General features: G+C 39.3%; 1 protein-coding gene across 16 annotated transcripts in view; it reads left to right on the top strand.

Annotated features, from left to right (window-relative positions):
- Positions 1–12,857, top strand: part of RNF180 (ring finger protein 180) — a 297,228-nt gene that overhangs the window by 110,091 nt on the left and 174,280 nt on the right. The window contains exon 6 of one of the 16 annotated variants that reach the window (XM_055555016.1): positions 5,789–7,011. The exons of the other annotated variants lie outside the window; for them this stretch is intronic. Coding sequence (XP_055410991.1) covers positions 5,789–5,797 — 9 coding nt within the window. The 3' untranslated portion in view covers positions 5,798–7,011. Of the gene's footprint in view, positions 1–5,788; positions 7,012–12,857 lie in introns of those variants that run through there. 16 annotated transcript variants of the gene reach the window in all.

Here is a 12,857-nt window from a genome sequence, read left to right as displayed (position 1 = left end):
GTCGTGTCCAACTCTGTGCGACCCCATAGACGGCAGCCCACCAGGCTCCCCCGTCCCTGACATTCTCCAGGCAAGAACACTGGAGTGGGTTGCCATTTCCTTGTCCAAGGCATGAAAGTGAAAATGAAGTCGCTCAGTCGTGTCCGACTCTTAGCAACCCCATGGACTGCAGTCCACCAGGCTCCTCTGTCCAAGGGATTTTCCAGGCAAGAGCACTGGAGTGGGGTGCCATTGCCTGCTCTGATTTTGATTTTCTAATCAGAAACAAATACAAATGAACAACTTTTATAAAGCAGCAATATAATCCTGTACGGAAAATACCAAGCAGGTATTTTAAGGAAATTAAGATGCTAGCTCCCTCTGTGTACTTTGCTGAGATTACCATATATTTAGTTGCTTACTACAATAGAAATATATTATAGTTCTGGAGATCAGAAATTTGAAATGGGTCTCACTGGGCTAAAATCAAGGTTTGTCAGGGATGTATTCCATTCCAGAGGTCTTGGGGACAGTTCACATTCTTGCCTTTTATAGCTTCTAGACTCTGCCTGCTTTAGTTGGCTCACAGCCACCTTCCAACTACAACTCCAGTGATGGCTAGTCAAGTCTTTCTTATATGTTCTCTCTCTGGTTCTGACTCTTCTGTCTGTCTTCTTCCTATTTAACAATCCTTGTGTTTACATTGGGCCCAGCCCACTTAATCCAGTATAATCTCCTTATTTTAAGGTCAGCTAGTTAGCAATTCCATCTGTAGCCTTCCCATTGCCATTTAAGTGTAACATATTCACGGTTTCCAGGGATTAAGATGTGGGCACTTTTGGAGGAGGAGAGATTGTTTTGCCTATCAGAGATGGTTTAACTGGAACCTATGGGTCAGGCCAACCTTGAGAGAACCTTTTCCCTGGAATTTCTACATTACTTGCTGCTGCTGCTGTTTCTATATTACTTACTTCTATAGTTTTTCTTGGAGTTCTGAAAATGAATATTTGTTCTGAAGACATAATAATTCTGTATTATACATTAGCATAATAATTTGACAGAAATGATTAGATAAGTCGACCAGGGTCTTTCCTAAATACAACTCTTTCGTGTCCAGCTCTTTGTACCCTATGGACTGTCACCCACCAGGTTCCTCTGTCCATGGGGATTTTCCAGGCAAGAATACTGGAGGGGATTGCCATTTCCTTCTCAGGGAATCTGCTTGACCCAGGATCGAACTCATGACTCCTGCATTGGCAGGCAGATTCTTTACCTGCTGAGCCACCTGGGAAGCCCCTTCCTAAGTACAATAAAGGGCGGTTAGACTTCCCAGGTGGCCCTCGTGGTAAAGAATCTGCCTACCGATTTAGTAGATGCAAGAGATGACACAGATTTAATCCCTGGGTCAGGAAGATCCTCTGGAGGAGGCAGCAACAACCAACTCCAGTATTATTGCCTGGACAATTCCATGGACAGAGGAAACTGGCAGACTACAGTCCATAGGGTTGCAAAGAGTTGGACATGACTGAGCATTATTTGGAAAGTCCTGGGTAGGGAGTGTGATCAGAAAAGGTAAGAGGTAGAAGGCATTGTTTGAAAGGGTTAGTGAGCTCAGGACAGAGAAAACAACTTGAGGGCAAAGGGCCGCTTGGGTAGAAAGTGTTACACTGAAGATGATATTGACCCCCTAACAACGTTGCCTGGAGCCAGGACTCTGAGTAAAGGAACATTAAACAATAAACCACATCTTCTTGGTGTATAAATCACTTCCAAGTAGCACAAGGCTATACTGAGATCTATTAGGGCTCATTTCATTTTATAGAAATAACAGTCACAGACCACAAGTGTATTAATGTTAAAAATGACAGCTTTCATTTATAGTGCCCATGTCAGTTTTTGTGCCTAATAATGAACTATGTACCCTAAAAGCCCAGTTTTCATAATGTTTCTTTTTTTATTTATTTTGAGTCAACTAAGTTCTTTATGTGAAGAAAGAAATGGCAACCCACTCCAGTATTCTTGCTTGGAGAATCCCAGGGACAGAGGAGCCTGGTGGGCTGCCATCTATGGGGTCTCACAGAGTTGGACACAAGTAAGCGACTTAGCAACAGCAGCAACAAGTGCTATATGAGGGCTTCCCTGATGGCTCAGACTGTGAAGAATCCGCTTGCAATGCAGGAGACCTGGGTCGATTCCTGGGTTGGGAAGATCCCCTGGAGGAGAAAATGGCAACTCACTCTGGTAATCTTTCCTGGAGAATCCCATGGACAAGAGAGACTGGTGGGCTTACAGTTCATGGGGTCGCAAAAAGTTGGACGTGACTGAGCAACTAACGCTTTAAGTACTATATGAAAGAAACACACTCTTAATTTTTTTTCTCATGTAAATTAAATGATAAATAGATTCCATAATAGATTCTAGGAAATAAACTCTGAATATTGATTGACTATTGAATATCGGTCATTAGAAGGACTGATGCTGAAGCTGAAGCTCCAATACTTTGGCCACCTGATGTGAAGAGCTGACTCATTGGAAAAGACCTTGATGCTGGGAAAGATTGAGGGCAGGAAGAAAAGGGGGTGAAGAGGATGAGATGGTTGAATGGCATCAATGGACATGAGTTTGAGCAAACTCTCTGGGAGATGGTGAAGGACAGGAAAACCTGGCATGCTGCAGTCCATGGGGTCCCAGAATCATATACAACTGAGAGACTGAACAACTCCAATAACAAGATACTTACTGAGTTTGACAAGGAAGAGTAAGTTCTTTTTCAGTGAACTCATTAGTTACATAGATCCCTAATCATTATGCTAACTATTGGAGCAACACCTGTGAGTTAGCTTAAAGAAAAAAGTTAGCTTAAACTTAGTTTAAAGAAACTGTTCAATTGTTTAGAAAATAGTGTATGTTATGATATGATAAAGAGTTTCTGTCTCCTTAGAAGTGAATTGCTGAATTCTGCTCTTCCAGCAGACTCAGGAACTTATTTAGGGAAGAAATGGAGATTTTAATCCCTCTGGGTTGGTTTTCTCTGCACCTTAAAGAATTATGTAGTGCTGTGGTTCTCAAGTGCTCATTTGTGTGCCAAATGCTTCAGAACCATGAGGGAAGCTTTGTACAATTCCACTAGAGATTCTAGTGCCATAAGTCTGGGACAGGCCCCAGATAATTTTTGAAAGCTCCCTAGTTAATTCCAATATTTGGTAACTCTTAGATGCATATGCCAAAGTGAACTGGAGTTAAAGCTTAGATCATTCTCATTCTCTCTTTGATGTTACTATAATACATCTTTCAAAAGTCAAAAGATCAATATTGATGAAAGAATACTAGTAAATGGTATGTCACATTTGAAGGACTGACTTTAAGGTAGTAGTCGTTGTTTAGTTGCTGTCGTATCCGACTCTTCATGGACTGCAGCACACCAGGCTCCCCTGTCCTTCACTCGCTCCTGAAGTTTGTTCAAATTCATATTCATTGATTCAGTGATGCCATCCAACCATCTCATTCTCCTTTGCCCTCTTCTCCCCTTGCCCTCGATCTTTCCCAGCATCAAGGTCTTTTCCAAAGAGTTGGCTCTTTGCATCAGGTGACCAAAGTATTGGAGCTTCAGGTTCAGCATCAGTTCTTTCAGTGAACATTCAGGGTTGATTTCCTTTAGGATTAACTGCTTTGATCTCTTTGCTGTTCAAGGGACTCTCAAGAGTCTTCTCCAGAACCATAGTTGGAAAGCATCAATTATTTGGCACTCAACCTTCTTTATGGTCCAACTCTCACATCCTTACCTGACTGGAAAAACCATAGGTTTTACTATATGGACCTTTATTCGGCAAAGTGATGTGTCTGCTTTTTAATACGCTATCTAGGTTTGTCACAGCTTTTCTTCCAAGGAGCAAGTGTCTTTTAATTTCATGGCTATAGTCACTGTCTGCAGTGATTTTGTATTCCAAGAAAATAAAATCTGCCACTGTTTCAATTTTCCCCATCTATTTGCCATGAAGTGCTGGGACCAGATGCTATGATCTTAGTTTTCTGAATGTTGAGTTTTAAGCCAGGTTTTTCACTCTCCTCTTTCACTTTCATCAAGAAGCTCTTTAGTTCCTCTTCACTCTGCCATTAGAGTGGTATCATCTGCACATCTGAGGTTGTTAATATTTCTCCCAGCAATCTTGATTCCAGTTTATGCTTCATCCAGCCCAGCATATTACATGATGTACTCTGCATATAAGCTAAACAAACAGGGTGACAATATATAACCTTGATGTTCTCCTTTCCCAGTTTTGAACTAGTCTGTTGTTCCGTGTCCACTGGTTCTAACTGTTGCTTCTTGACCTGCATACAGGTTTCTCAGGAGGCATGTAAGGTAGTCTGATATTCCTGTCTTTTAGAAATTTTTACAGTTTCTTGTGATCCACACAGTCAAATGCTTTAGTATAATCAAGCAGAAGTAGATGTTTTTCTGGAATTGGAATTTCCATGCTTTCTCTATGATCCAGCAGATGTTGGCAATATGATCTCTGGTTCCTCCGCTTTTTCTAAATCCAGCTTGAACATCTGGAATTTCTCCATTCACATACTGTTGAAGCCTGGCTTGAGGATTTTGAGCATTACTTTGCTAGCATGTGAAATGAGTGCAATTGTACGGTAGTTTGAACATTCTTTGGCTTTGCCTTTCTTTGGGATTGGAATGAAAACCAACCTTTTCAGTCCTGTGGCTACTGCTGAGTTTTCCAAATTTGCTAGCATATTGAGTGCAGCACTCTAACAGTACCATCTTTAAGACTTGAAATGGCTCAGCTGGAATTGCATCACATCCACTTGCTTTGTTCATAGTAATGTAGTCTTACTTTCGAGTCAAAGAATGATATTAATGATAATAATAAACAACAGCAACAAAACAATAAACACTTCCGAGGCACTAGCTATGTGCCAAGTACTGCTCCAGGCCCTTAAAGTATACTGTACTAATCACTTAATTTTCATGGCAACTGTTGAGGTAGTTACCTTATTATTTCTGTTTTATAAATGAATGGTACATACTTTGTCCAAGATCACTCAGTTAGTAGGTGTAGGAGCTGGAATACAAAACCAAGCCTTGAGCCTTAAGAAGCTATGTTCCATCTACTATATTTCATTTTTTTCCATAATTCTATTCTGCTATGGAATGCATATATGTGACAGGAAATAGAAGAGTAAGTTGTTTAAAACCATGGACTTACAAGCAGTCTCTGTATGGTACTGGCTGAATTAGGTGAAATACTTACCTTCTTTGGGCCATGGTTTCCTCATCTAAAATAATAATAATAATAGTAAACGGATTTGAAAATATATCCCTAGGACTTCCCTAGTGGTACAGTGGTTGAGTCTTCCAATGCAAAGGGTACAAGTTTCATTCCTGATCAGAGAACTAAAATCCTGCATGCCGTGTGGTTCAGTCAAAAAGAAAAAAATAAAAGCATGTAAATAAATAAATTCCTTGTAACATGTTGCAAGATTAAGAAACGTTTGCAAAATGTTGGGCATATGCATTTTACATAATAAACACCCAGTAATTAGATGTTGTTATCATTATATCATTGTATTGTATGTTTTGAGGCATTAAACGGTCAAGAAGCTTAAAAAATGAAAAAAATATGGCAAACGTGACTGTCTAGAATATATTGGCAGGTTAGATTTTAGCAAATATAGGGTTACATGGATAATTCAGCAAAGATTCTCAAGTGAGACAAAAGTCCTTAGTGATATGCAGAGATAATCTTGATGGGCCAATTTAAAGCTTCAGTAATTTTTAATATTCTTGTGGTTTGGATAGTCTTCCTAGATGATGTGTCATGAAGTCTAAGACCGCAGATTCAAGCATCGAGGGCACTGGTGGTCCATCCTAGGGACTCTGTTGTGGGAGAGCACCAACAGGCCCTAGAAGAATTCAACAAGGTTGCACTACCCCAAGAAGATTTTGGTGACAAATGGTGAGAACACACAAGGAGTAGAGGACATATTGAGGACTGTATAGCCTTTGAGTGGTTCTTAGTGATAAGTTGAGTGAGTCTTCTTGATCCTGAGCAGTAAGGAGGAAGAAAAGCCACCAGGGCTTGACATTTTACTTACAAGTAGTTGTTTTTTCTGTGACTAAGGAGTTGTGCAGAGCACCATCACTCCAGTACCTATGGAAAGACTTCCTGTCCTTATGAGTTTCCTTTGCTTCCACCCATGTACCTTCATAATTCTACTCCTTGCTCTTGTTACTCCCAGGGTTGTTTATTAAAGCAGTATATAATATACCTCTCGTTTGGACTTGGCAGTAGCCTTCCAGCTATCCTTTCTTAGTTTTCAGTATGTATTACTATGTCTGCTGCTCCATTTGTTTCTTTTACTATTATGTTCCCAAACCTCTTTGACTATAATTGCCTACTGAATAATTAATATCTAGGTTGCCAATCCATTCCTTTGCTTGTATCCCAAAGTTTCTATACATGTATACTATGTTTCAGTCAAGTTGGACTGTTTATTGTACCCCTAACACTTTTCACTCTTAGCTGTATCTTGTGGTTTTACTCCTGAACCTAAGACATTCTTTTAAAATGATGATCATCTCTTAAGGTACAATTAAGAGAACAGTTGTTTTCTTGGAGTCTTCCATACTTTTTCAGGAAGAAATTATTACTCCTTTGCACTGTGCTTAGTCACTCAGTTGTGTCCAACTCTTTGTGACCCTATATGGACTGCAGCCCGCAAGGCTCCTCTGTCCATGGGGATTCTCCAGGCAAGAACACTGGAGTGGGTTGCCATGCCCCACCTCCAGGGGATCTTCCCAACCCAGGTCTTACACATTATGAGCAGATTCTTTACTGACTGAGCCACCAGGGAAGCCCAAGAATACTGGAATGGGTAGCCTGTCCCTTCTCCAGGGGATCTTCCTGACCTAGGAATCAAACCAGGGTCTCCTGGATTTCACGCGGTTTCTTTACCAGCCAAGCTACAAGGGAACTCTCCAAATTTGTCACACTTCCTCTGCTCTATTACATCTTCCTAAAAGTAGGTGAAAAAGGATTGAAGCAGACATTTTTGAATCTTCTTGGATAACATTGACATAGTGCTTTATATATAGGCACTCAATAAATAATAAATGAATAGATTAATGGAAGAGACATTTAGTAAACTTTTGTGAAAAAGCAGTGTATACTGAAACTTTACATCATTTTGAATAATTTCATGAATTCATCCAAAAAGTACATAGTTTGTGTTAGAGCGACTTTTTAAAGTTTTGAGACTTATGAGCTTTTTCCTATAGGAAGTGGGAAATCCTCACATTTTTAAATATAGAATGTTCATGAAATTATGATATCAATTATCTTTACAGTAGCTTATCATATAATATAAAAGATCTTTTCTTACAGTTTGATCCTCTATTCCAAGTTCTAAACTAAATATATGTTACTGAATTATTATCAGAGAAAACAGAAAAACTCTGCTAAATTATACTTATGGCTGTTTTTCTTGTCTTTTAAAAATACATTGACAAGTATTTCAAGCACGTAAATATTATTTTAGGTAAACTAGGGAAGAATTTACTTTGTCTTTAATGTTTATGTCTTTAATATATTTAAATGTTAAATAAATATTAAATAATCATTAAGACTATTGTATTAGTTATCTTTCACTATAATGCTGCCTATGATTTCACTATAATCTTTCGCTATAAAACTTACTGGCTTAAAAAAATCTATTTTATTTGTTCTCCATCCTTTTGGTCAGCATTTTGAGCTGGGACCAGCGGGTCAGTTCTACTGGGTTTTCCTACATCATCAGGCACTCACATGAGCCTGGAAGGTCCAAGATGTCCACACGCACACATGAGGAGGTTGATGCTGGTCTCTGTTCTCTTTCCCCATGTAGTGTTTTATCACTAAGGATCTTCTCGTGGCAGCATTGTCTTCTAAGATAGCTAGCATGGAAGCTGAAGACTGCTTGAAGCCTAGGCTTTGAAGTCAAAAGACATCATTTCTACTACATGCTGTTGCTCAGAGCAGATTATAAGTTTAGAGCAGATTTATGGGTGGAGAAATGGATTTTTCCTTTTGATGAGAGGAACAGCAAAGTCACATTGAGAAAGCACATGCACACAGACATGGGAGGATTTGTTAGGCCCATCTTTGCAGACAATGTATATTACAAGTTTTATGAACTTCAGAGTGCTGTGGGTTAATCCTCAGTTGTCTTTTGTTTTCTCTGAAAAAGTCCATGTAAAACTGGTTGTTTCCAAAGTTTTTTGCCCTGTGATGACTATACTGCCTTTGGCCTAAATAGATTTTGTTGGGGAGATTTAAAAATAAGACCTCTGTTCTACCTACCCCCATCCCCTGATGCCCTGCAAAGAATCTTGTTCAATTCATCTGGAGTGGGCCTAGTCATTAGCATTTTTAAAAAGCTTTCTGTATTGTTCTAATAATGTGCAGCCAGGGTTTTTAACCATTATACCAGACAGTGTTCTCTTTGTACTGCTGATTATCTGAATTTTAAAAAGTAGGCAGTGCCTATCTTATATCAGAAATTACGTGATTGACATAGCAGTTTGTTGCCTTATTGATTTTCAAATTATCCCTCTTATTTAAAGCAAAATGAAATACTAAAAATAAGAATTAAAACAGCCAGTGCAAATAATTTTTAAAGGGAACCGTAAATAAAAGACATTCAAAAATTAAAATAATGAGAAAGTAGTAATAATTACTATTGAGAAGAATAATAGTTATAAGTGACACAGTGGGCCAAATTTTGTCTACGGGCTCTTGTACACACTCTCCACCAATAATTGATAAGGGAATCACATTCACGCCTCTGAGAAGAGACTTTAGACCAATGGGTATAGGGTGATATGGACCAAAACTCTGTGAAGGAAAATGGGTTGTGTTGGTGGCTAAAAGAAATGAGTACAGCAATTCTGCTGAAGAGTGCAGAGTCACAGAATGTTAGAACCAAAAGGCCCACGGAAATGATCTAGTTTGCCACTCTGTCTGGTTTTTTTTCACCACCGTTAGAATTGAGACTCACTGTCCTAAATAAGCGCCTTGCATTCTGAATGAATGCTGTGAACCATTTCAGAAAACCTGTTTTTCTGCTTGGCCTGTAGTTGAGGGGAGGTAGCATAGCACACTGGACAGAGAACCAGAAGCCCCAACAGGCCAAAATTTGAATCCTGGCTCCGCTGACAGTGTAGCTCTGTAGTCTTGGCTGCTTAGTTCACCTGATCCTTGGTTTCCTCTATGTGTTTAGTGCCTCATCCACAAAAAGTAAGATTTATGTGGATATATGGCACCCCACTCCAGCACTGTTGCCTGGAAAATCCCATGGACGGAGGAGCCTGGTGGGCCACAGTCCATGGGGTTGCTAAAAGTCGGACACGACCGAGCGACTTCACTTTCATTTTTCACTTTCATGCATTGGAGGAGGAAATGGCAACCCACTCCAGTGTTCTTGCCTGGAGAATCCCAGGGACGGGGGAGCCTGGTGGGCTGCCGTCTATGGGGTTGCACAGAGTCGGACACGACTGAAGCAACTTAGCAGCAGCAGCAGCAGCATGTGACTGACATCTCTTCCTCTCCATTTGCCATTCAGTTAATAAAGAATTTTTTCCTTTTAATGAAAGATTAATAGCTTGGTCACTGGCTTTCAAAGTCATGGTCTTAACTGGCTGGGCTTTCTGGATAACAGTTACCCTTTCTTATTTTACCTGAATTCTGAGAATATATTTGTTTAAGATATTAATTTTAAATGCTGTCTCATGTTAAATGAAAAACAAAATAGGCTATACATGTATGTTTACAGATAATTTAATTGCCACCATGAATAAAAACAAAAGAAAACATACCAAAATTTTACAGAGATTTCCTTTTTCTTCCAAATACCTAAAATAAATGTGATTTCTTTTCATAGTGATGTTGAATCCACCTGCAATTCTAAAGTTTTCTAAGCCAACCAACCCCAGTGTTGACTTCTTACTCCTTTTCCTGAATTTTCTATCTAAATTTATAGTGCAAGCATGCTAAGTCACTTCAGTTATGTCCAGCTCTTTGCAACCCCATGGATTACAGCCCACCATGCTCCTCTCTCTCTGAAATTCTCCAGGGAAGAATACTGGAGTGCATCGCCATGCCCTCCTCAAGGGGATCTTCCCAACCCAGGGATGGAACTCACATCTCTTACATCTCCTGCTTTGGCAGATGGGTTCTTTATCACTATTGCCACCTGGGAAGTCACCAAATTTATAGTATCTTATAAACAATTGTCAAAGAAACATGGAAGTCTATTTTCTCTATTACCCATGTTATTACACTTTTACACAATTGGTTATTAAATTTGATTTTTTCTAGTTTTAAACTGTATCTTTTCTTCTACTCCCACTGTTCAAAGCTCTTGTTCAAACCCTAATTATCTTATTCATTGTTGTTGTTTTGTCACTAAGTCACGTCTGACTCATTTGCAACCCCATGAACTATAGTAATCATCTGTCCATGGGATTTCCCAGGCAAGAATACTGACGTGAGTCACCATTTCCTTCTCCAATCTTATTCTTGATTTATGTCTAAAACATACCTGGTCATCATAGTCTTTTACTTAAAAATCTGTGAATCTCCACTTGTGAAGGATAATGTCTAAACTCTAGCAGAACACTTGTTGTTCAGTCACTCAGTCGTGTCCAACCCTTTGCAACCCCATGGACTGCAACACATCAGGCTTCCTTGTCCTTCACCATCTGCCAGAGCTTGCTCAAACTCATGTCCATTGAGTTGCTGATGCCATCCAGCCATCTCATCCTCTGTTTTCCCCTTCTCCTCCTGCCTTCAGTCTTTCCTAGCATCAGGGTCTTCTGCGAAGAGTTAGATCTTCACACCAGGTGGCCAAAGTATGGGAGCTTCTTCCTCAGTCCTTCTAATGAATATTCAGGACTGATTTCCTTTAGGATTGACTGGCTTGATCTCCTTGCAGTCCAAGGGACTATCAAGAGTCTTGTCCAACACCACAGTTCAAAAGCATCAACTTGCTCCTGTCCAAAACATCTATTGAGACTTTCAGTCCGTGATTCATTAAATAATACAAACACTTAACTTCATCAAAAGGTCCTTGAAACTAGTCCTGACCAAAATGTCCATGGAGACATTGGTCCATGATATCTTAAATAATATAAACACTTAACTTCATTAAAATTGTATTTATGAAAAACAAATTGTATTTATGTTATTTTTATTGTGCTTCATGATGAATTTTCAATTTTATATTTATTCTTGTTCCTCCCCATCATGAAGTTTGGCAAAATTGCTCTTAAGTTGTTGAACAGTTACTCTCAAGTATAGTGTACAAGACAGCAAAAGAAACACAGATGTATAGAACAGTCTTTTGGACTCTGTGGGAGAGGGCAAGGATGGGATGATTTGGGAGAATGGCATTGAAACATGTATATTATCATATGTGAAACGAATCACCAGTCCAGGTTCGATGCATGATACAGGATGCTCGGGGCTGGTGCACTGGGATGACCCAGAGGGATGGGATAGGGAGAGAGGAGGGAGTGGGGTTTAGGATGGAGAACACGTGTACACCCATGGCTGATTCATGTCAATGTATGGCAAAACCACTACAGTATTGTAAAGTAATTAGCCTCCAATTAAAATTAAATAAATTTATATTTAAAAAATTCAACTGTGAAAAAAATAAAAAAATAATGTATTTTATTGACATAAAAAATAGTATACTGTATATCAACTTGATTATTGGCTTTATATTCATTAAATCTCTTAACAATTTCATTGTTACAAATTTGACTTTGTCAGTATTATCATGAAGTTGCTAGCTATAGTTGAATGTGACCAGCAAGAACCTGAGTGATTGTTTATTACTTCACTGTTGTCTATTAATACTTCAGTAAATCTCCAAGTTCAAGAATGATGCTCTGCCCTCAGCTTGTGAAAGTTGCTTAGCCAACCTTTCACTGCATGTTCATCCTGTGATTGCTGTTGGGTACAAATATATAAAGATTCCAAGTTTCTGATGGAAATCATAGAGCTTATGGTTTTGTTTGCCTCTGCCAAACCTTCCTTGGCTATACACTTTCTCAACATAATCCACTAAGTCATCTAAATTTTCCCCTGTTTTCTCCATAATATACTCAAAAACTTCATTTATGTCTTGTACAAATGGGAGCCCAAACAACATGGATTCACACTTACAGGTATAACGTCCCATTGTCATATACTCAGCTTCTTAGACCCAAAGAAACTATTTGATTACAGTGATTGTGAAAAGTAAAGCAAACATTCTTTTGCTTGTGTGTTGGACAGAAGTAGTTGAATTACATTCATATTTATAATCTCAGCATTCCATCATGCATAATGAATGATTAACGTTGAGATTTCTTTTCCACACAAATGCACATACTTTGTCACATAGATGGATAAATAGACCAGGCAGTCTGTGTCTTCTCACCTTCGTATTGTTAGCATATAAATCACTGATGTAAGATAATACAGGACTACACTGTGCATAGTAAATAGCTCAAATGAACTGTGTTAGTGCCCTCTTGAGGTGCTGTCACTGACTGAGGTTTCAGCTCTATGAATCATTTTTTCAAGAAGTTTGGGGCTTCCCTGGTGGCTCAGATGGTAAAGAATCTGCCTGCACTGCAGGAAACCCAGGTTTGATCCCTGGGTTGAGAAGATCCCCTGGAGAAGGAAATGGCAACCCACTCTAGTATTCTTGCCTGGAGAATTCCATGGACTGAGGAGCCTGGCAGGCCATAGTCCATGGGATTGCAAAGAGTCAAGACACGACTGAGTGACTAACCTTTGGGAAGAAGAAAAAGCAGCATCTAATGTGCCAGGGAACTTGGT

The sequence above is a fragment of the Bubalus kerabau genome, chromosome 18 (genome assembly GCF_029407905.1).
Source record: "Bubalus kerabau isolate K-KA32 ecotype Philippines breed swamp buffalo chromosome 18, PCC_UOA_SB_1v2, whole genome shotgun sequence".
Classification (NCBI taxonomy): Eukaryota; Metazoa; Chordata; class Mammalia; order Artiodactyla; family Bovidae; genus Bubalus; species Bubalus kerabau.
The sequence above is the reverse complement of the archived record's forward strand: the minus strand, read 5'-3'. Positions and strand labels throughout refer to the sequence as shown.